Source organism: Bubalus kerabau, chromosome 1 (assembly GCF_029407905.1).
Source record: "Bubalus kerabau isolate K-KA32 ecotype Philippines breed swamp buffalo chromosome 1, PCC_UOA_SB_1v2, whole genome shotgun sequence".
In the NCBI taxonomy this organism is placed as follows: domain Eukaryota; kingdom Metazoa; phylum Chordata; class Mammalia; order Artiodactyla; family Bovidae; genus Bubalus; species Bubalus kerabau.
The window spans coordinates 152564769-152588072 of record NC_073624.1 but is presented as its reverse complement, the minus strand read 5'-3'; the positions used below and the strand labels follow the sequence as shown (position 1 = coordinate 152588072).

General features: G+C 38.8%; 2 protein-coding genes across 8 annotated transcripts in view; both read left to right on the top strand.

Annotated features, from left to right (window-relative positions):
* PPP3CB (protein phosphatase 3 catalytic subunit beta) overlaps nt 1-6233 on the top strand; it is a 43803-nt gene extending 37570 nt beyond the window's left edge. For 4 of the 7 annotated variants that reach the window (XM_055535685.1, XM_055535678.1, XM_055535667.1 and 1 more), the window contains 2 exons: nt 3191-3220; nt 4622-6233. In XM_055535685.1, coding sequence (XP_055391660.1) covers nt 3191-3220; nt 4622-4800 — 209 coding nt within the window. In that variant the 3' untranslated portion in view covers nt 4801-6233. The remainder of the gene's footprint in view (nt 1-3190; nt 3221-4621) is intronic. The other 3 variants (XM_055535707.1, XM_055535699.1, XM_055535691.1) reach the window with 1 other exon arrangement.
* Nucleotides 6234-6377: 144 nt separating this feature from the next.
* On the top strand, nt 6378-23206 carry MSS51 (MSS51 mitochondrial translational activator). The gene is made up of 7 exons (XM_055535756.1): nt 6378-8862; nt 15156-15393; nt 15664-15819; nt 16455-16579; nt 16769-17335; nt 17639-17732; nt 18000-23206. Exons 2-7 carry the CDS (start codon nt 15173-15175, stop codon nt 18217-18219), a joined length of 1383 nt encoding a protein of 460 aa, XP_055391731.1. The 5' UTR covers nt 6378-8862; nt 15156-15172; the 3' UTR covers nt 18220-23206.
* The last annotated feature ends 98 nt before the right edge of the window (nt 23207-23304 follow it).

Sequence of the window (23304 nt, the reverse complement as noted above, 5' to 3'; positions counted from 1 at the left end):
AAAGAATTTCATTAAAACAAATTAGGATCTTAAACATTCAATAAATCTAGTAATAGAAAAGGATGAATTTCAATAGCTTGAAAATTGTTCTACACTTCTTCCTGTTTGTTCAGAAAAGGAAAAAAAAAAACCCAGAAGGGTCTCATACTTAAATCTAAACTACAGTCATCTCTCAGTTATCCTTGGGTATAATATTACTTTTATGTTGTATCCACAACAAACCTTTCAGATTTCGTAATTGGCACCTGCTAATTACAAGCTTTGCTGATAGCTCAGCACTTCTGTTCATCGTAATTTGCATGCAGCCTGAAGCTCAGTCTTCCAACTTTGAAATCACCCCCAACTGCAGGGAAGGATTGAAAGACGGCTTTACTGAGAGACTGTCTGTTCCTGGCATGGAGTGAGTTACTGGATAGTGCCGAGCTTAAGGGGTCCAGTTTAGGAGACTAGATAGCTCCACAGCTCTGCCAGTAATGGATCTTGATAGTGTGGTTTAAGTATTTGATTGAAGTGATTTTTCTAGCATGAGTAGACCCATTTTTGAAACAACAAAACTCATACAGAAGTAGTATCACCTGTGTGATTTTTTAAAATTTATGTAACATTTAAAATTTTTAATAGACATGATGACCCCTTATGTGAATAATGGAGAGCTAAGTATTGCAAGAAGAAAGTTTTAAAATTCTGAGACCTCTTTCCTGTTGTCAGAAAATTGAAATTGTCTTATCAATAACATTACAGTTAATTTATAGTATTTTTCAAGTGTTTTACAAACTGCCTAACTATCGGAGTAGGATTTGTTAATCATATTTTATGTTGATTTCTTCTGGGAGTTTGGGAGCTAGCCATTATAATGCTGCCTTCACTAGGAACTATATGAGAAAATATGTGGCCATCTATGTTATAGTAAGGTCATTTCCTCTTGATCACTTATTCTGTGTAGTACTGAGGAACACAGTTTGAAATAGCATTGTACCCAAACTTACTAAGGCCATGTCAAGATGCCCTGTAAAATTGAAAAAAATTGAGGAAAATAGTGCTTTTCAGATTGAATTTTGAAATTATCAGATCTCTTTCTTTCCAGCTTAATGTGTAAGCTTCAAATGATCTTTGAATTCTAAGCATTCAAGCTTGACATGGTGTGCAGTTTTGAGTGTGATGTATATTTTGTGTTCTGAGAAGGATTTAGAAGCATTTAGAGGCCTTGGGAAAGAGCAAAGAATATAAATTGACCTAGAAAATGCTTTTACATATAAAATTAAAAGCCCACAAAAGTATATTGTCAAATTTTATAATTTGAAAAAATTTTAACAGACTTTTTAAACTATTGATATACCCAAATAGATACCAATTCTTATAGTAATATCAGTTTTTTAATTTATTACTGTATATAATAGAAATTATGAAATATTTCATGTAAAGTCATTTCTGTTACCACAAGCTCTTTAAAGCATACATTCTGGTAGGCATCTTATTTTCCCAATTAATTTGTAAATTATAAAGAAAATAGTCCATGTTTTGAAGAATAGGAATTCCAGGGATGATCCAGTAGAGGTAGGTCACTTATACCAGTTTTCCGTGTGGACAGATTATAAGAGTATTTTACAAGCATACAAGGCTAGATTTTTTAAGTGATGATTTGTACAGTGGGTATACAGTTAAGTATATCTGCTTTAATTTGTAATATGATTTAACAGTTAAGAAAAATTCTTCCTTTACTCAGTGTTCATATTTCTTTTGGGGAGTCCCCAGTTTACTCTCTGATTGAGATCTACAAACTTATCTAATTTAGTCTTCTTTAGTTCCTTAGATTTATCAGTGTCCTTTCATATTAATAACTGCTTTGGATAAAATTTATCATTTTTAAATCATGTATACTGCTAAAAGGTCATTTTAGGAATAATTGTTCTAATTGACCTTCTTGTAGAAGAAGCAATATAGAAGGGATGGACGTTATTGTTAAATATTCTGAGTTTGTATACTTTGGGTAAAGTGAAGAATTACGACTTGGCAATATTATCAGACAATATTGTCTTCTGCAGTTTTTGGTCCTGATCTTCAATGTGAGTGCTTCATACAGTTTGAACCCAGAATTGAGCCCAAAGAATCTTTGCCTACAAAAAATATATGACTAAATATGTTGAAATTCTCTAAATAGGCCAGAGATAGGCTATATCAGGAATGTATTTTTCATTTATATGACTTATATGTATGTCCATATCATGAAATGATTAGGATTTAATTGCCTGTAAGACCTCAGTTCTATCTCTTGATTCCTCTCTAGTTGGTAGATAGGCTTGAAAAGATAGATGCTCAGTAGCCTTTTTATCTTCACTTAAGAATGCAGGCTCTTATTATCTGAGGCAGATTTGGGTTCATGATACACTGAACATATATGGATTTTTTTTTAAGGCTATTATGTTAGTATCTTTAGATATTTGGAACATCAGTGTTAGAATAGAAAGGAAAATCCTAGTAGATGAGCGGAGTCCTTTTAGATTACCCACAAAGGATAGGACTACAAAATTGTTCTAGTTAGTGTAACTTACCAAGTTTACTGCCCACAAATTTTATTTCATTGTCCTCTGAACATAGCAACTTCTGCAGCTTTTGCTTCTCTCTATGAATTAGAAGTGACAGGAAAAGCATTGCTAAACTCCTTCTAGTTTATATCTTAGGGAACCAACTGGTGATAAGTTTTATTTCAGTTAGAAAAGAAAGAAATGAAAGAAAAGAATTTCCTTCTATTTGCTCTGCTACAATTCTACTATCATGGTTTCACCCTAGAGAATTTCATAATTTCATCCTAGAGATTTCCTTGCGATTATTATGGATGTGATATAATAAACATATTGAAAAATTATAAGGCCATCAAAATACTGAATTCAAGATGGATAATTTTAATACTAGCATTTGCATGGATGCTGAGGTGTCTGTGTTTATAATAGGTCTATGTGTTCTGTGCATTGAGCGATGGTGTCTTAGTGCTGTGTGTAAACTGTGCTGTGTCAGGAATTGGGGGATTGGATGGGGTTCTCTAATATGGGTACTATATATGTTAAATTGTAAATGATGATGAAGTATGGGGTACTGTTATATTTTTTAAGTGATCATTGCCTTTTCTGCTGTACAATATGACCCTTCTCATCTCTCTCATTCATTTTGCATGCCTCTGCTCACTTCTGTACAGCCACAGTTGAGGCTATTGAGGCTGAAAAAGGTACGATCAGAGTCCTTGCGCTGGGCAGAGATCTGTGGTGTGTGGGTGGGCATCAGAGAATGTCCTATGGGTGTGTCTTACTTCTAGCTTGCACAGCCCAAGATGAATCAGACTCACTGACTCAAGTTTAACAGTCATATCTTCTTCTTCCTTTTTTTTTAAATCACAAGGACTGATTTCCATAGTGACAATTTGTTTTTTTTCCCTTTTCTAGTATAGTAATGAGACCAGCATTTAATGTTTCAGAATTCTTTAGAGTACAGCATGTTATGCTATAATATTATAGCATTTATAGTTGCAATAAAGACCTGTTCCATATTTTGCATGATTCTTTGCTACTCACATTTTTATATTCTTGAGTGAAATCCTCTCTAGATACAGGTTTGGTATTCTCGTGATAAAAAAAGATGAAGTCATTTTCAGTAATTCCCTTGAAAGTGCAGGAGCTGTCACTATGATTTTGTGCTGCTGTTTGGGCTGTTGTTTGCTGGTAATAGTATATTCATGTGTATCATGTATTGACTTGGTATTACATGTTGCTGAAAGCTTTGCTGCCCTAACCATTTATTTGGTTCACATGCACAGACTTTTGAGTCTCAGGGATTGCATATTGAAGCAACTAGATCATAATCAATAGTATGGAAATCTTTTCTATGCACATTTTAATAATAGAGGATACATCACTCCAGATGAAGTGAATAAGAAACCATACCAGTTGAAGGAGGATTGCTGTCTGTTTTGATTTGGGTTTCCAAAAAATAGGCAATGAATAGCTAGTGAATTAGGGAAAGCATCTCCTAAATATGGAACTCTAAATACTTTTTGTTACCTACAAACACAGATCTACCTCCTGGAGGCATTTCCCACCTTTTTCATTTCATATTGGTGGTGATGGAGTGATGATACCTTGTCCTCCAAGGTAGTTCTAATTGCTAAATTTTAGCTTTATTTCTTTTCTACTCCCATGTTCTTGGTACAGATTTGTATGTCGAGGATTAATTCGTTTAGCCTCCTCACTTGCCCCTACTCTTGTTGCTGTCTTACTGTGATAGCCACTGTTGATTTTAGAGCCTGAGGTAGGAGATAATTGATGAAGTAGGAGTCAGGTTGAGACCCTGAGACCGTTGCCTGATCTCAGGGTCAGGAGAGGGCTATTTTTGTGTCTTGTTTTTTTAAAGCTATGCTAACACTTGTCATCTATGAAGCTATCGTGTTTATATTTAGGTTTAGATGTTTCATATTTTAAGGGGAAATCTGGAATGGGGATAGGCTTCAGTTACAGTACAGTTTAAATGTTGCTATGTACAACTAATTTCTTTCTTCTTAAAAATCATTAATTATGTTTTTGAAATCTCAGAAATGTTTTCAATTACTGACTTATCAAATTTGCATTTTGTTAAGCAATACGAGGATTCTCTCCACCACATAGAATCTGCAGTTTTGAAGAGGCAAAGGGTTTGGATAGGATCAATGAGAGAATGCCACCCCGGAAAGATGCTGTACAGCAAGATGGTTTCAATTCTCTGAACACCGCACATGCCACTGAGAACCACGGGACTGGCAACCATGGTGCCCAGTGACCCACGGCTCCCCAGGGACTCTCACATCTCGGGCCCCAATGGACAGATCACCCGAGGAACTGGAGGGGTTGGCCAAGCTGACTGTAAATGTCACAGTCCCTCTGGAGAAACCATTGTGCTTTTGAGACCCCAGCCCCCTTCCTGGATGGAGGCTTGAGGGCCCTGGGACATGTGCTAACTGATAAGATTGGGTCATCGCTGCCAAGGTGGAGAGCAGTGAGCAAGGGGCTTGGGGCAATTTCCAGTGGAGGGCGACTACACCTCCATTTATGCTTGTGGTTCACACATTTACGTTTACAAATGAGATTTCTTTTTCCCCTCAGTAGAATTAGATTTTGTTTTTCAACCATTACTTCAAATACAATCCTAAGAGCTAATGTGGACTTTTTTTTTTCCATGAAATGTCTTTAAAGGATGAATTAGCATGGTCTTAAAATACATTTCCAAGGTTACTAAGCTGTATTTTGAATTATGGGCAAAACGCTGAGAAACCCAGTTGGCATTTAAATAAAATGCTGACCTCAGGTCTATAGTTCTTAAATGTGGCTAATTCTGTAATATAGTCTTGGTATTTTTCAATTATGAATGCATAACCTATTTCTAGGCAGACTCTCTTACTTGAACACAAATCCAAAAACTAATTTAGAATCTTTCTTGCCCAGATCTTTTGAGATTTAAACCCTACAGATTTAAGAAGAAAATCTCTAAATTTCAGAATTATGAAGAATTACAGAATTACTCATTTAAGGTACTTTAAAAAGAAGTTTGTACATTGTCAAAGTAATTTTAATTCAAATCATGTCTGTAAAACTTGACGTATTTTGTGTATGCATGTTTTAATTTTGCAGATATTTAATATATAGACCTATGATGTACAGGTACGACATGTATAGGTTACCTAGATGTTATGAGAAATTTTAGTTTATTGTGAGTACTCAAGTTGCTTATACAGCCACCAGGGTGATTTACTGCTGGCTTTCTATCATTTTATGTTTTGATGCGAAGGAAATTTTAAAATGTTCTGGAAGTGTTTTGATTACACAGTGCAGCATAGAAGCAATGGTTCTGTTCAGTCCTTCAGATGTTAGTGGGAGCATAAGAGTCAAGACTGCATGTTGAACATTTTCTTTTGATAGTTACAGTACTGCTTGGGTAAACTAAATGGAACCATGTGCTAATTTTACACAATTACTGACCTGTATTGACTGCCACTGCAGTTTGGTATTTACCTTTACTTTGGTGGCTTGCTTCCCTCATGCCCTGGAATACAACTCAGAGCTCCAGGCAGCGGAACCATCTATTGTTTGTTTGCCAGAAAGTGCACCCTGTATGGTCTCCTGTCTAAGTTGGAAATATTATGCATGTGCAGGACTATTCAAGTATTTTATAAACAGTAGCACACAATAAATTCCATGCATGGGCCGCTGCTCCTATCTCTGTGTTGGGTTTTATTTGGAAGATATAGTCTGATTTGACCTTCTCCTGCAAATCAGAAAATCCAGTTAATAGAATTGGGATATATCCTTAAGAGAAAATTATCTCCTGGATAGTTAATGCTAATTTGATTAATTAAATTCTTGTCTTCATAAATTTTGCTCTTTTTTTAAAAAAACTTTGACTGCACTTGTTTTATATGAGTACTAGTAACTGAGCACTAGGAGACTCTGGATGCCTATTATAGGCCTAAATCTATTATTTAAAATCAGTGTTTCAGTTAACTTTTAATTGAAAGAAAACATTGTCTATAATTTTGTTACAGTACTATTTGGAATATATTAGATGTTTTAACAATAAGAAAAAAACGATACTGCCATTATACTCCTTTCTTCTTTGTCATAATCAAAATAAGTATAGAACTTTGCAAATGGAGGGAAATTTGCATTTTGTTCAACATTTTATAATATAACTGTATAGGAAGTTTAATTACAGTTTTCAACATTAATTATGATACCTTATGAAACATTAAATTGAAATATTTATACTTGCCTAATTTTTGGTAGCAAAGAGAGCTCAAATTGTTAATCATTACAGCTTCTTGCTGTAATAGCATTTCTAAATTAAGAGCTTAACTGATCTATCAAGTAGTATTAACTTCTTTAGTCCTTAGGTCCATCGCTAGGGTTATATAATATTTATGGAAGCATAGGTAAACAGGAAGCATCATTAGCAAAGCAGAAGAATTAGGGTTAATGGTAAACATTAAAAAGAAGAAAATAAGAGGAAGAAATGGAATTCAGAAAAAGGGGTATACATGAAGAGTGGTAGAATATTATCACCCAGTGTCTCATAGATCCTTTCCTATTTGTTGAATAGGAAGCTCTTTCTAGTCTGTCTTTTAACTAGTTTCACAATGAACTATAGAAATATTTTAAAAGTTTTTTTAAAATATAACTGATGATGAATGCAAGTTGTGAAAAGTTCAGATCTTCCTAAATTATAAATTTAAATGTCTACCAGAATAGTAGTAATATTGGTAAAATTACTATTCAATATCAAATTTTTCCTATATATCATCTTGCTTTACATTCAAAGATGACATTCTGAGTTAGAAAAGACGATCTGACTTCTGTGACCTTTTGCAGTTTAGCCATTAACAAACCTCAAAACCTTTAAATGCTCTACCAATTAAATTTGAAATTAGCCTGAAATCTTTGCTTAAAATGAATTATCCTTATTTTATTCAGGATTTTTGCCTATTGCAACTGATTTTCCTTTTCCACAGCTATTCTACATAATGTTATGTAATGGTTTTTTTTTTTTTTTGGCATCCTTAACACTTTTCTTCCACCTTCCCTGCTTGTAGTTTGTGCTTCTGCAGTTTGAGGTTTCCTTGGAATCCACTCTCTGCATCTGTTCATATGTAGATTTATTTGCCACGGTCCAGGACCTCAATGCAAGTGGTTCTGTTCCCTAGTTTGATGATGTTCACAGAAGCAGGTAAGTGACATAGCTGGGGCCAGATGTGAGCAAAGTCAGGTCTTAGAGTCATACAGAGCCATGCACTAGCAACTTCTGATAGGTTCTGGTGCTTAATAGCTCTAAGTGACAAGGAGCTAGGAATGTGGAATTAAAAATTCTCTGGATCAGCATCCATTACAGGAAGGAATGAGATATTTGAGTTGATTGTTTTCTATTTTTTTTCTGTTCCTAGAAATAGTGTGTTTTTAGTCGTTAATATATTGCTCTTGCTTACATTAATATCCCAGAAAGTTTTATTCCTTTTTTTTTTTTTTTTTTTTTTGCCACATTCTGTGGGTCCAGCCCACATCCCCTGCAGTGGCAGCTCAGAGTCTTAACCACTAGACCATGAGGAAAGTCACTATTCCTCTTTTAAAATAAACAGGTGGAATACCCTGATGACATCTCCTCAGAAAGTGCCTTGCTCTCTTTTCAGGGAAATTGAATTTTACAAATTAATTCTGGATGTTTCTCCTACAACTGATTTCCCTTTGTTTACCATTGAATGACTATTTCTATTCTTCTTTTCTGGGCATTATATTTGTACTTAAGTTGTCAAGTTAAGTTAGAGCAGTGTTTGTTATGCTATAAAGGACTCTGGGCTTGGGAGAACCCATCCTAGGTCTAGATTGACATCTTAGAACTGTAGGAGTTCCTGTTTCTCTATGCTAATGTGTATCAAATACTGACTTCTGAACTAACCCCGGGGCTTATTCTTGATGTTGTGGACTGGGAACAGAAATGTTGCCTTAATAAGAGAGGCCCAGGAAGCAGTAGGCTTCACCTTTCCTCAGCCTTCTTGGCCTTTGGTGAGCTTGGGAGTGTTGACAGAGTTCTGAGCCTTCTTGGCAGAGAAGGAAGGTCAGAAAGAGAGTAGTCCACGGGCAGGAGGCCAGGCCGTTGCTTGCCTCGTTAGGAAGAATTCAGTGTTGTCTGTCTGGTTGGCAGGGCACACCTAATCACAGAGACCCAGCATTTCAGCAGTTTGCAAATGAAAGTGATATGAAGGGACAGCTGCAAATCAGCCACAACCTGGATCTGAGGAGATCAAGCATTTACTTCACTTGGAAGAAAGAGAAGGAAGGAAGCTGAGGGCTTAGCGGGGTAAGTTACTTTTCCATCAACTCCTCTGCTTGCTTAGTTTATAGTTAAGTAAAGAATTTATCACCCAAGGGAGTGTTAATCACTGATTAGGCAGCTAAATGTGGTCATAATAGCAATGTTCCTAATGTATTTCTCCTTTTTCTCTTTCCCAACCCCTTTTGAGGATCCCCACTGACTAGCTTCACTTACCCTTCTCTTCCTTACCTCCCTAAAGACATTTTTTGTTTGCTGGTGAATTAGAGAAAATTAGATCTAAGTCTCACCGGTCTGGAGATGGTGAAAAGATGAGTATGATTTGGTGAAATTTGAGTCTGTCGGTGGTAAGGAGCAGGGAAGATGGGAAACCTAGGTGTGGGAATAGGCTAGGTAATGTTTTAGGAAATTTAGAGATGAGAAATAAGTTTTTGTCGGCCATCGAATTCATGTCTCTTCTCCAGTGCTTGGTGTTGGTGTTCTCTCTATATACTGAGAATAAATTAGAGCTCAAGTCACTGCCTTTGTTTCTCTCAGGTCAGCCCCCAACCCCACCCCCAAACTTGAAGGATCCTGGATCTCATTGCAGGAAAGTTAGGACCAGGGAATCTGGGTATACAAACTCAGACATGAGCCTGATGATATATACAGATGCAAATGCAAAGATCTGGCTCCTCATTCCCACCTTCTTACCTTCCTGTCAGAAAATTAGTCCATTTGTATCAGTAACCCACTCCAGACACAGAGGCAAGTATGACGTCAAAGATTTCACCAACACCATACCTCCCCAAACTCGGTGATCCCTTGACTTCTAGCGGGTTCAAACAGTCTTCCTTTGGACTTAATCTTCCATTGGAGGAAGGACCTCTCTTTGGAAAGGCAGATAAGCACCTTTTGGTCTTATTTGGCTTCTATTGCAGAATAAAGGCCTTTGGTTGAATATCAGAAAGATACTACTTATGGAATTAAGACTTGATTTCTCTCAAAAATACTTTTCCTCCATATCTATAAAGAAAAGTCCATTCTTTCAAGGTTTAAGAAGGTGATGTCTTGCCAGAGGGGGCTAAGTAGAGAGAGCATATAAATACTTATTATAGAATTGTAGTGATTCTGGGATTCAGAAGAATCCCAGTGAAGCAAATGCTTGGTGATTAAAATTGGAGGGAAAAGCCAGGTCAGTTTTTGGAAATGGGATCCTAAGGCATGAGGGCAATTCCATCCACCCTTTAGTAGAGAGAGATGACTCTTGAATCCTAAAATAATGTACTATCTTTAGGTCTAATTTTTTCTTTTTTGGTGGGAATATAGAAGATATGATATACAGATGAGCTTAGTTATTTCTGTTTTGTGGACTTTGAAACTGTTCCTTCATTTATGCAATGAGGGGAAAGAATACAAGGGTAGAATGAAAGGATGAAGAGAAAGAAAGTGCAAAGGAAATCACATTAGTTCTTCCATTAGCCTGGAAACAGTGGTTTACAAGAGTCATGTTGTAAAGTGATGTGTGTTAGCTGGATGATTAGGGGAGGGTTTTTGTTTGATTGTTCTGCCACCTACATCTCAGCTGAATGAGCATTCTCTCCAACAGATCAGGTCCAGAACAATTCAGTGTTAGACCATTTTTGGAGCAGAACACAATTCTTGATTTAAACTTTAATAGTTAACTCATTCATAGTAAAACCAGCCACTGTCGGCATTGTCATATCCTGTCATTTCCCTGTACCTACAGGCATTTTTATCTGGGGAGCAAAACAACTTTTTAGCTTCAAGAGCTCTTTATAGATACCTTTCTTTCTTTTTTTTTTTTTTTTTTTTTAATTGAGGTAAAACTCACGTAACAAAATTAATCCTTTTAAAATGAGCAATTAAATGACATCTAGGACATTCACATTATTGTGCGACCATCACCTCTATCTAGTTCTAAAACATTTTCGTCACTCCCCCAAAACACCCATAACCAAGCAGTTATTCCTCATTCCTCCTTTAACCCAGCCCTTGGAACCATGGATCTGCTTTCTGTCTTTGGATTTACCTATTCTTGATACTTCATAAAATTGGAATCATATAATGTGTTGTTTTATGTCTGGCTTCTTTGACTTAGCATAATTTATCCACATTGTAGCATGTATCAGTATCTGTTTCTTTTAATGGCTGAATTTATATGTATGTATGTGTATGTGTGCGGAGAAGGCGATGGCACCGCACTCCAGTACTCCTGCCTGGAAAATCCCATGGACGGAGGAGCCTGGTAGGCTGCAGTCCATGGGGTCGCTGAGGGTCAGACACTACTGAGTGACTTCACTTTGACTTTTCACTTTCATGCATTGGAGAAGGAAATGGCAACCCACTCCAGTGTTCTTGCCTGGAGAATCCCAGGGACGGGGGAGCCTGGTGGGCTGCTGTCTATGGGGTCGCACAGAGTCAGACACGACTGAAGTGTCTTAGCAGCAGCAGTAGCAGCAGCATGTGTATGTGTGTATGTATGTGTCTCCCAGTTTGTTTATTCATCCATCTTTTGGTGACCTTTAGTTTGTTTCTACCTTTTGACTGTTGTGAATAGTGCTGCTATGGACATTTGTGTATAGGCATTTGTTTGTGTGCATGTATTCAGTTATTTTGAGTATATACCTAGGAGTGAAATTGCTGAGTCATATGGTAATTCTATATTTAACTTTTTGCAGAGCTGCCATACTGTTTTGCAAAGCAGCTGCACCATTTTGTCCTTCTACAATCAGTTGAGGAAGGTTCTAGTTTTTCCATATCCTCACCAACACTTTTGTTAATTTCTAGTATTTCGATAATGGCCATCCTAGTTGGAGTGAAGTGGTGTCTCACGGTTTTGATTAGCCTTTGATTAGTGATGTTTAGCATCATATGCTTATTGGCAATTTGTATATTTTCTTTGGAGAACTATTCAAGACTTTTGCCCAGTTTTAATTGAGCCATTTGTTGAGTTTTAGAAGTTCTTCACATATTCAGGATATTAATCGCTTATCAGATACGTGCTTTACAAATATTCTTTCCCATTCTGTGGGTTGTCATTTCACTGTGTCCTTTGATGCACAAAAGGTTTAAAATTTTGATGCAGTCCAAGCTATCTTTTTTATTTTATTGTGTGTGCTTTTTGTGTCATATTCAGGAACTTGCCAAATCCAATATCATGAAACTTTTCTCCTGTGTTCTTCTAAGATTTTATAGTTTTATCTCTTACAGTTAGATCTTTACACTTAAACTCCAACCATTCTAGTTCCTTAGTTCCCAGGATTTTCCCATCTACATTTGTTATGCTTATAGTCTTCTCTGTGCTTAGAATTCCTCTTTCCCTGTATTTGTATATTCAAAACATCACCATACTTAATGGTCTATTCCAGCTGCTACCTGCTTCATAAAATCTGCCTGTAGCTTACTAACTGAAGAGACTCTCTTCTGATCTCCCTTTAGTGCTTTTAGTTTCATTTTTCTTGTAAGATTTATACACTGCCTTTTGTTATGGTTTACATCTAACCCTTCTATAAGACATTTAAATGTCCTGTATATTTTTTTTCACATTTGTTTCTGTTATGGTATTTTGTGAATGATTTTATCTGTTTATCAGTAAGTATTTATTGAATGAATGGGTGTTTTAATTTTTTCCGATATAGTCTCTTTCATTTCCTCAGTCCTTGTAAAAGGAATAGAAGACAGGCCAGGAAAGGAGGACGTCACAGAGTTCTCGCTAGGTAGTTGGTGAATGTGGGCCTAGTTATACTTCAGAACTCATCTCTTTAGGAGATTTTCCTAATACTACATATCAGATCAGATCAGATCAGATCAGTCGCTCAGTCGTGTCCGACTCTTTGCGACTCCATGAATCACAGCACGCCAGGCATCCCTGTCCATCACCAACTCCCGGAGTTCACTCAGACTCACGTCCATCAAGTCAGTGATGCCATCCAGCCATCTCATCCTCTGTCGTCCCCTTCTCCTCTTGCCCCCAATCCCTCCCAGCATCAGAGTCTTTTCCAATGAGTTAACTCTTCGCATGAGGTGGCCAAAGTACTGGAGTTTCAGCTTTAGCATCAGTCCTTCCAAAGAAATCCCAGGGCTGATCTCCTTCAGAATGAACTGGTTGGATCTCCTTGCAGTCCAAGGGACTCTGAAGAGTCTTCTCCAACACCACAGTTCAAAAGCATCAATTCTTCGGTGCTCAGCCTTCTTCACAGTCCAACTCTCACATCCATACATGACCACAGGAAAAACCATAGCCTTGACTAGATGAACATTTGTTGGCAAAGTAATGTCTCTCTCTGCTTTTGAATATGCTCTCTAGGTTGGTCATAACTTTCCTTCCAAGGAGTAAGCATCTTTTAATTACATGGCTGCAGTCACCATCTGCAGTGGTTTTGAAGCCCGGAAAAATAAAGTCTGACACTGTTTCCACTGTTGCCCCATCTATTTCCCATGAAGTGATGGGACCGGATGCCATGATCTTCGTTTTTCTGAATGTTGAGCTTTAAGCCAACTTTTTCACTCTCCACTTTCACTTTCATCAAGAGGGTTTTTAGTTCCTCTTCACTTTCTGCCATAAGGGTGGTATCATCTGCATATATGAGGTTATTGATATTTCTCCTGGCAGTCTTGATTCCAGCTTGTGTTTCTTCCAGTCCAGCGTTTCTCATGATGTACTCTGCATAAAAGTTAAATAAACAGGGTGACAATATACAGCCTTGACGTACTCTTTTTCCTATTTGGAACCAGTCTGTTGTTCCATGTCCAGTTCTAACTGTTGCTTCCTGACCTGCATACAGATTTCTCAAGAGGCGGATCAGGTGGTCTGGTATTCCCATCTCTTTCAGAATTTTCCATGGTTGATTGTGATCCACACAGTCATAGGCTTTGGCATAGGCAATAAAGCAGAAATAGATGTTTTTCTGGAACTCTCTTGCTTTTTCCATGATCCAGCGGATGTTGGCAATTTGATCTCTGGTTCCTCTGCCTTTTCTGACTCCAGCTTGAACATCAGGAAGTTGACGGTTCACATGTTGCTGAAGCCTGGCTTGGAGAATTTTGAGCATTACTTGACTAGTGTGTGAGATGAGTGCAGTTGTGCAGTAGGTAGTTAGAGCATTCTTTGGCACTGCCTTTCTTTGGGATTGGAATGAAAACTGACCTTTTCCAGTCCTGTGGCCAATGCTGAGTTTTCCAAATTTCCTGGCATATTGAGGGCAGCACTTTCACAGCATCATCTTTCAGGATTTGGAATAGCTCAACTGGAATTCCATCACCTCCACTAGCTTTGTTCGTAGTGATGCTTTCTAAGGCCCACTTGACTTCACATTCCAAGATGTCTGGCTCTAGGTCAGTGACCACACCATCGTGATTATCTGGGTCATGAAGATCTTTTTTGTACAGTTCTTTTGTGTATTCTTGCCACCTCTTCTTAATATCTTCTGCTTCTGTTAGGTCCATCCCATTTCTGTCCTTTATCGAGCCCATCTTTGCATGAAATGTTCCCTTGGTATCTCTGATTTTCTTGAAGAGATCTCTAGTCTTTCCCATTCTGTTGTTTTCCTCTATTTCTTTGCATTGATCGCTGAAGAAGGCTTTCTTATCTCTCGTTGCTATTCTTTGGAACTCTGCATTCAGATGTTTATATCTTTCCTTTTCTCCTTTGCTTTTCGCTTCTCTTTTCGCAGCTATTTTGTATAACTTGCTCCATCTATATAACTCAGCATTGTAAGTGCTAGTGCTCATTTTACATCCATTTGATTTCTGCTTTTGGGTTTATTGCTTATAAATGTGATGATAGGTCTTTTAAAATGAGTGTTTTCCTTCTCCAACTAGATTAGATTGATTATTTCTCCAGTTACACGATAGTTTTGGACAACCAAAACCTTTCTTGCTTTTTCCTTTATTTTAAGTTGATTTTTAGGAAGACAATAATAGCATATGAATATATTCTTTGTATAAGAAGTCACACATTGCAAATAAGTCTAAAGTTCATTGACCTAGTTCCCACTGTAGGGCCTTTGCCCCTTCTCAGAGGAAAAATAACTATTATCAGTTTTATATGAGCCGTCCCAGACTTTTTCTAAGCATCTATATTATATATAGAACTTGATGTATAACACATATATGCATAATTATATTCATATATAATTAATTCTCTGTTTTTTACAACTGCATGTGGTGATCAATAATCAGTAGATATGAAATAAATCTTACTATACCTGGGCCTGAGAGACTAGAATGACAAGTAAAAGGTCAAACATACGAAAACACATCATGTGTGTCCAACTTACAAACTTCCATTCCATATCTGTTCTACATATAATCCCCAGGTATTATTGGACAAGCCATGGCTCCACGGTCCCGTCGACGAAGGCACAAGAAATCCCCCTCATCAGTGGCTCCTGTGGTTGAGACCCCACCTACAGGTGTGGCTCCTGTGCCTCTGATCCTCACTAAACCTGGCCCTAGCATTGATAAACTTGGCTTCTCCTCCTTGGAGGATAATGTTCCTGGCCTATCCCAGCTGATCCTTCAAAAACTGAACATGAAAAGCTACGAAGAATACAAGTGAGTGAGTAGCTCTGTGCAAGAGTGATATATTGTCTCCGGCAGAAGGTGGAGAGGAAGTGTAGCTTGGGAAATATGGGGTATTTGCAATGAGGTATTTTCTCATCCCAAATTGTGCCGGTTTTATTACTATAAAAGAAATATAATTTGCTTAAATGAGAAATAATGGGAGTAGGAGAGGTGAAAATATATAGAAGTCAGGGTAGGTATCATGAGAACTTTTGGAGATGTTTTTCCTGTTGCCATTCCTTCTCCATACTGTCTCTGCAGGTTGGTGCTAGACGGGGGTACTCCAGTGTCAGGCTTTGGATATCGATCCCTTGAAGAAATGTTCCAGAAGATGGAGGACACATTCCGATTCTGTGCTTACTGTAAAGCACTCCCTAGTGGCCTTTCAGACTCCAAGGTCCTCCGGCACTGCAAAAGGTGATTAGTCAGGAGCTGGTTGGGGAGACTTCTGGAATGACCCTGTTCTAAGACCTCACTGCAAGAAGAAAGGTCTGAGACTTATAAAACCTTTAGACATTTCAGACCTTCATAACTTTAGGTTCATTCCTCATTTTGTCTGATCTAGGCCACACAGAAATTAGAAAAGAGTTGCTTATGAGGTTCATGTTTATTTTGGTATGGGGAGATTAGACAGAGACGAGAATATAATCCTTTCTACCTCTCTTCTCTTGAGTACTTAAGTATTAAGACCATATATGTTCTGAAGAGGTTGGGGCCACACCTGTGATAACAGGGCAGCTGTTATCACAAATCCTGAAGACAAACTCCTGGTGGGCTTTTTTTTTTTTCTCTATAAGAGATATAAAAAGTTAGTTCTAGATAGAGGCTGAAGTGTCACTCTGATCCAAGAGAAAAATTGCATTCCCACACTCTCCTTCCTCCTCTGCCAAACATAGTCCCCAAATTTGGTGCAGCAGCTGTCGTTCCTCTCTCTACCTTCCTCACCCAGTGATCTTTCTTCCTAGGTGCGGAAATATCAGTTCCCTTCCCCAGGCGTCCCCCATTCACCTATGAGGTATAGGAACATCTATTTCTGGGGCTCATTCTCTCAGGTGCAGAAATGTCTATTACTGTGGTCCAGAGTGCCAGAAGTCAGACTGGCCAACACACAGGAAGGTTTGTCAAGAACTGCGTCTTGTAGCTGTGGACCGTCTCATGGAATGGCTTCTGGTCACAGGTAGAGTGACGGTATTGGGAACTCTGCCATAATGGTCATATGAAAGCATATTGTTTAAAAAAAAAAAAAGGAACCGAATGGGACAGGGGAGTGGAGTAGCAGTTGTGGTGACAGGTTGGGAGAATGAACATAGAGGGAATATTGAAGGCAGGAAAAGATTAGACTCTTCTTATTCCTTCTTTCCTGCAGGTGATTTTGTCCTACCCTCAGGACCTTGGTCATGGCTGACTGAAGTAGTACAGGGTTGGGACACCTGGTTTTCTATGCGACGTTTACAGCTAGATGATACAATGGATGCTGTGCTTGACAGTCAGGCCATGACCACCCTGTGGGCCAGTGTAAGACGGCCAAGACCAGATCCAGATGTCCTGAAGGGCTCTTTGAAGCGGTTGCTGACAGATGTCTTGTCTCGGCCCTTGACACTGGGCTTTGGGCTTCGGGCCTTGGGAATAAATGTTGGGAAGGTTGGGGGAAGCACAGTGCACGTGGTTGGTGCTTCTCATGCAGAGACATTCCTCACTCGCCCTGGGGACTATGATGAGCTTGGCTACATGTTTCCTGGACACCTTGGCCTCCATGTAATCATGGTGGGTGTAGATGTGGCTGCTGGCTTTTCACAGAGCACCTCAGCTTCACTCCTGGAACCTGGCACAGTACAGCTTAGTGGCCATAGGGGCCTCTATCATGACTTCTGGGAGGAGCAGATAGAGACTGGGCAGATAGCCCATCCAGATTTGGTGGTGGCATTCCATCCAGGTAAGAGCCGTTGGTTTGGGGGAATAAGGGGTCAGTCCTCTGGGAGTTTTCCATCCTGGTCCTTGTACTTTTAGAGCCCTCTTCATTGGATCAGGTTAAGCATAATATAATGAAGACCCTGTTTGATCATTATGTGCTTTATTTTGGTTCATAATTTTCCGTTGAAGAATCTAGGGTAGGTGGTGGTGGTAGATGAGCCTTGGAGGTGAGCTAGGTGAGGGGTGGACACAATTATAGGACTATGTTGTTTGGGGTCTGTCTTTGCATTTCCCCTTTCTATTCCCATCTTATTTTCTTCCATAGGTTTCCATGCTTCCCCGGACTTGATGGAGGCTTGGCTGCCCACCCTGTTGCTACTTCGTGATTATGAGATCCCTACAATGATTACTGTTTACAGGTTTTGACCTCCTTACTTTGTGGTACCTCCCTGATTCACTCACACCTCTATAGATAAACTCATTTCTCTCCCCCTTGCTCATCTTCTACCTTCTGGTGAGGATTTTCTTCCTTCACATACTTGGCTTTCTTATCCCTTCAAAGTGCTATGCTAATTAATTGAGCAGTTAGTATAGACATTTGGTAATTTTGGGGGTAATGAGCAGTTCTTCTCCTATCTTTTTCATAATCAGCAGAGCAATTTTTTTTTTTTCTTTGTCTTCCATAGCCATCAGGAGTTGGCAGCCTCGTTGCAGATTTTGGTGGACCTGGATACACACATCACAGCCTATGGAGCTAACCCTTTTGCGTCCCTTAAACCTGAACAGGTCTACTCCAACCCCAACAAGCAGCCAGTTTACTGCAGTGCCTACTATATCATGTTTCTTGGAAGCTCCTGCCAGCTGGATAAGAGGCAATTGGAAGAGAAAGTAAATGACAGGGTATAAATAGCTGAGCCAGATCATGACTGGATGTCTAGAAAATGGAGAGGCTGTGATGAAATACCTGCTGATGCCAGATTGTTGCCAACTTTCAAATCTACTATATCGTAAACCTAATTCACTTGTCTGGGTAGATTCTAAGCTGAATGGGAGCTCCTGTATGATGTGACTCATTTCTAAGAGGTTAGTCACATGTTGCTTCTAGAGACAAGATTCTAGATTTAATGTATTGCAAAAGGCCCTCATATCAGTCTTTGTAAACCATAAAGTTCTTAACAGTTTCCTTCTTGAGAAAGTTATACCTTTTGACTTGAACCAGATGGCACCAAGGAGAAGAATGGCACCTTACTCTTTTGAAAAAGATTTTCTTCTTATACAGCAGTTTGGGCTAAAAAAATGCAGATGTCTTAATGACTTGAAGTGGTGGAAGAATGAGCAATTCAGAGAAGTGGTTGGGAGCATGGGGGAGGTTGTGAGGATTGGCAAACTGTTGTACTTCCTGGCTTTTTCAAGGTACATTTCTCATTTTCCTGTTTCTTTTGAGGACTTCTAACTTTAGAGCAACTTTTTGCCCTTGTGTTGTATTTTAGATATCCCAGGGTATATCAGACTTTACTTGAATATACTGCAGTTTGTTATCACTTGGTCTACACCACAATAAATTCAGTTTGGGGCTTCTTAAATCACTTGTCTTATCTTATTTCCTATTCACTGGCAAGTGTTACTTGTCCACATAGACCATCTCAAGATTGGAGGTTTCTCTCTTGCCAAAGGAGTGGTTAACGTCAGTTCTCTTTTTAGGCCTGTCACTGTACCACACCCTGTCTGTTGTCATCCATTTCTTACCACACTCTGAGGATTAGGATATTCCCTAAGTATTCTTTTCTACAACTTGTTAAGACCTCAACCTCTCCACTTGTATCCAGAATATTATATAGAACTCTTACAGCTCAATAATAAAATGACAGAAAACTCAATTTAAAAATGGGAAAATGATGTGAACAGATGTTTCTCCAAAGAAGATACACAGATGATCAATAAGGACATGAAAAGATGCTCAACATCATTAGTCATCTGGAAACACAAATCAAAAGAAATTTGCATTTGTACAATAAAAGAAAGCACTTCTTTTGCAAGTATGACAACAATAAAAAGATAATAAGTGTTAATGAGAATGTAGAGAAAGTGCAACCCTCATACACTACTTGTAGGGATGTAAAGTTGTGCAGCTACTTTGGAAAACAGTCTGGCAATTTCTCAAGAAGTTAAACGTTGAGTTACCATTTGATCCAGCTATTCTGCTCCTAGGTATGTAGGAGCAGAGAAATGAAAACATTTGTGCACAATTGTTCATAGCAGCATTATTCATAATAGCCAAAAGGTGAAAATAACCCAAGTGTCTGTAAACTTGTGAATAGATAAAATGTGGTATGTACATATAATGAAATATTTGGCCATGCTGGGAAGGGTTGAGGGCAGGAGAAGAGGGTGACAGAGGATGAGATGGTTGAATAGCATCATCAACTCAATGGACATGAGTCTGCGCAAACTCCAAGAGATAGTGAAGGACAGGGAAGCCTGGTGTGCTGTAGTCCATGGGGTTGTAAAGAGTTGGACATGATTTAGTGATTGAACAACCAGAATGAAGTACTAATTCATGCTTCACATTGATGAACTTTGATTCATCCATCTTCATGTTAAGTGAAAAGCCAGTCATAAAAGACTACATATTGTCTGAGTGCATTTATATAAAATGCTTAGAGTAGGCAAATGTGTGGAAACAAAGTAGATTAGTGGCAGCGTAAGATGACTGATGAGAGTATTGAGGATGATGGATAAAACATATGGGGTTTATTTTGGGGGTGATGTGTTTGCTAAAATTGATTGTTGTGATGGTACAACTCTATATTGAAAACCATTAAATTGTACACTTTGTATCAGTGAATTAAAATGAAGCTGTTACCAAAAAACAGTTTTTTAAATCAGAGAATGTAAAAGTGAGAATATTTGTTAAGTGCTTAACACAGTGCCTAGCATATAGTATGTATTTAATAAATGGTAGCTATTACTGAATACATACCACTTTAAATTTTATTCAGTAACATAAGTAGATTGAATTTACTGTGCAAGATGGCTTGACAGTGGAAAAATGGGTTGGAATGCCATTTTTATGGTTCAAATGATGTACATGTCAGCTAAAGTCGTTTATAGAACGTATGGCAAAGAATAGGTAATTTCTAGCTGTAATGAGGAAAGCAAATAGGTATATAATGACATTTTGTAGCTAGAACATGTAAGTAAAATATATAGGGCTTGATTACTGATTGATACGTGTGAAGTGTGATATAGCTAAGAGTCTAATCAGGAGACAGAAACCACATAGCAATGGGTGACACAAAAATTTCCAGCTTAGAATGGTGATGACAGTACATGAAAGTGCCTTCACTTCATGCTAAATGCTGACGATTCCAAGTCTGCTTTTGCCCTTAAAGTGTTTACAGTTTGCTAGTAGAAGACTGACAAAAGCAGGAGCAATATAATGAGTTATATTTTCTAAAGTCAGCATATGAAGTAAAAAAATCTGTATTTTCAAAACTACATTGAAATTCCCTTAGGATAACACTCTACTGTGGATGCCAACATATCCATCTCTCAACAAGTCTATCAGAATCAGTTTTTTCCTCCAGTATTGGGGAAAAAAAAAAAAAACACCTCCATTTAGTTGATCACTGGATGAAATAATTGGCTTGAGTTTGGGGGGCCCTGTTGTAGTCAACAAAGGATTTATTGAACATTTATTTCTAGTCACTAGAGATATCCCTGTTCTCAAGGAGCTTACATTCTGAGGGCAGCAGAGGGAGATGACAAATAGTAAATACAGAACTTGATCTGCTTTTAAGTGCTACAAAGAAAATTAAATAGGGTAATCAGTGTGTTTAACTGGTGGTGGTGGTAGTGGCAGTCGGGCTACTTACGCTACAGTGCTCAGGGGATATGCACCTTTCTGAGGAGATGGATGATATTTGAGATATACAATGCAGAACATTCTAAGTAGGAGCAATAACAAGTGCAAAGATCCTGAGAATGTCTGGTGTGTTTGGTCACAAGGCTGGTATGTTTAGACCGAAGGTCGTTTTGATCAGAGTTTACTGCTTGAGAAGGTAGATGAAGAGGGATGAAGTCAGCAAGGTAGGCAGGGGCCAGATTATGTGGGGCATAATAGACCATGGCTATTTGAATTTGGATTTTATTCTGCTTTCAGTGGGAAGCTAGTAGAGTTTAATCAAAGAAATAATATGATCAAATCCATTATTTAGGAAGATCAGTCTAACTCAAGGAGTTTCTTAACCTCAACATTACTGACATGTCAGGCTGAATAATTCTTTGTTGTAGGAGGGTGCCCAGGGCATTGGAGAATGTAACATCCTTGGCATCTCCCACTGATTCTAGTTAAACCTTTCTCCTGGTTGTGACCAAAACATCTCCCAACTTCGCCAAATGTCCCACTGGGGACAAAATTACTGTTCTGTCTGTACAAAAGCTGTGTGTTAAGAATGTTCACATTAGGAGAAGCAAAATGGCTCCTGTTTCACATGAACTCTGGAGAAATTGATGAACTTCAGAGGTGTTTTGTTTTGTTTTTGCTAAGTTTATGTGATTAAATACAGGTAAGGTAAATGTATGCTATGACTACTGTTAAATGTGCCATAGCAGGTATCTACAAAAGGTTTAGTTTGGTGCACAAAGGGAATCTACCCAAGAGAAGGTAAGGAAAAGGTCAGGAAAAGCTGCTTGAGGCAGGAAGGAGATGGGTGATCTTTGAATTGAATCTTAATAGATTCATAATTGTTGGAAGGCATACAGTGCTTTCTAGGGAGAAGCAGTATGAAGAAAGGACCTCTGATCCTAGAAGGCTTTGTCAGGAAAGAAGGATGAACTGAAAGGATGAAGTGGAAAATCCAGCGGTACTGCCTGAATAGGCTAGCGGATATTTGGGCCTATAGCTCAGGAAAGTGGGCTGGAAATAGGCTTGGAAAATAACCTCTCAAGGTGATAGGGCAGAGGGAAGGGCAGGGATGAAATCAGCAATGTATTAATAGTAATATAGAGCAAAGAGAAGTAAGGATACCCTTGTTATGGAATGCTGAGATTCCAGAGGTCTCCAGGCAGACTGGGCAAAAAGGCCCAATGTTTGCCAGACAGACTGGTGGGAGCTGGGAAATTAATGCTGGGTTCCCAGAGAGTTGTGCAGTATCGTTTAAATTTTGGCAGTGACCTTTCTCAAGTACCTTAGATTTCATCCCTGTTGTAGGGCCATGCATATTTTGCCCTTCCCACTTAAAAATTTCATCTACCCTATCCCACCCCCATGAGGAAGCCTTGGAGTTCTCGAAGTTTAGTGTGCATAGACCTACCTTGAGGACTTGTGAAAACAAACTGCCAGGCTTCACCTCTAAACTCTCGAGGTGAATTAAACTAATTCAGAAGGTCAAAGGTGGAGCCCAATAATTTGTGGTTCTAACACGTTTCCAGGAAATGTGGCGGCTGCCAGTCTGGGGACCACAGTTTGAGAACCACTGTAAAAGGTAGCTGTCTTTTTTGTTGCTTTGGAATATAAACTTTCTTAATGAGTTTAAAATACTGCTTTAGGCCTTGAAATGCCCTCAAATGTTTAATGCTAGTGTGTGTGTAAATTAGATAGGGCTCTGGTGTGAGGGGAGCCTAGAATCACCTAACAACTCCCTTCTGGAGTGGTTTTGATTAATGAATCTCGTGTTCCCACTATTTATGATCCCCATGAATATTCATTCCACAAGGCACTATTAAAAGACACCGTTCTTGTCCTTAGAAGATAACCAGAGAGGATTGCACATCAGGCAGAGAGGCTGCCCCTGGTCTCCAGTCTCGAGGCTTCTGCCTCCCTCTACTGAAGGGGCTCCAGGATGCCTCAGAACCGCCTGAGTTTCTCAAATGGCTTGAGAGAGCCCGGAAGGAACTGTGATAAAACTGGCTGGTGCACCCGAAAGGACCTCCTCCTCGCAGGTGGAGCGGCGACGCGGGGTCGAAGGGAAAGCCCGAGCCGGGGTCCCA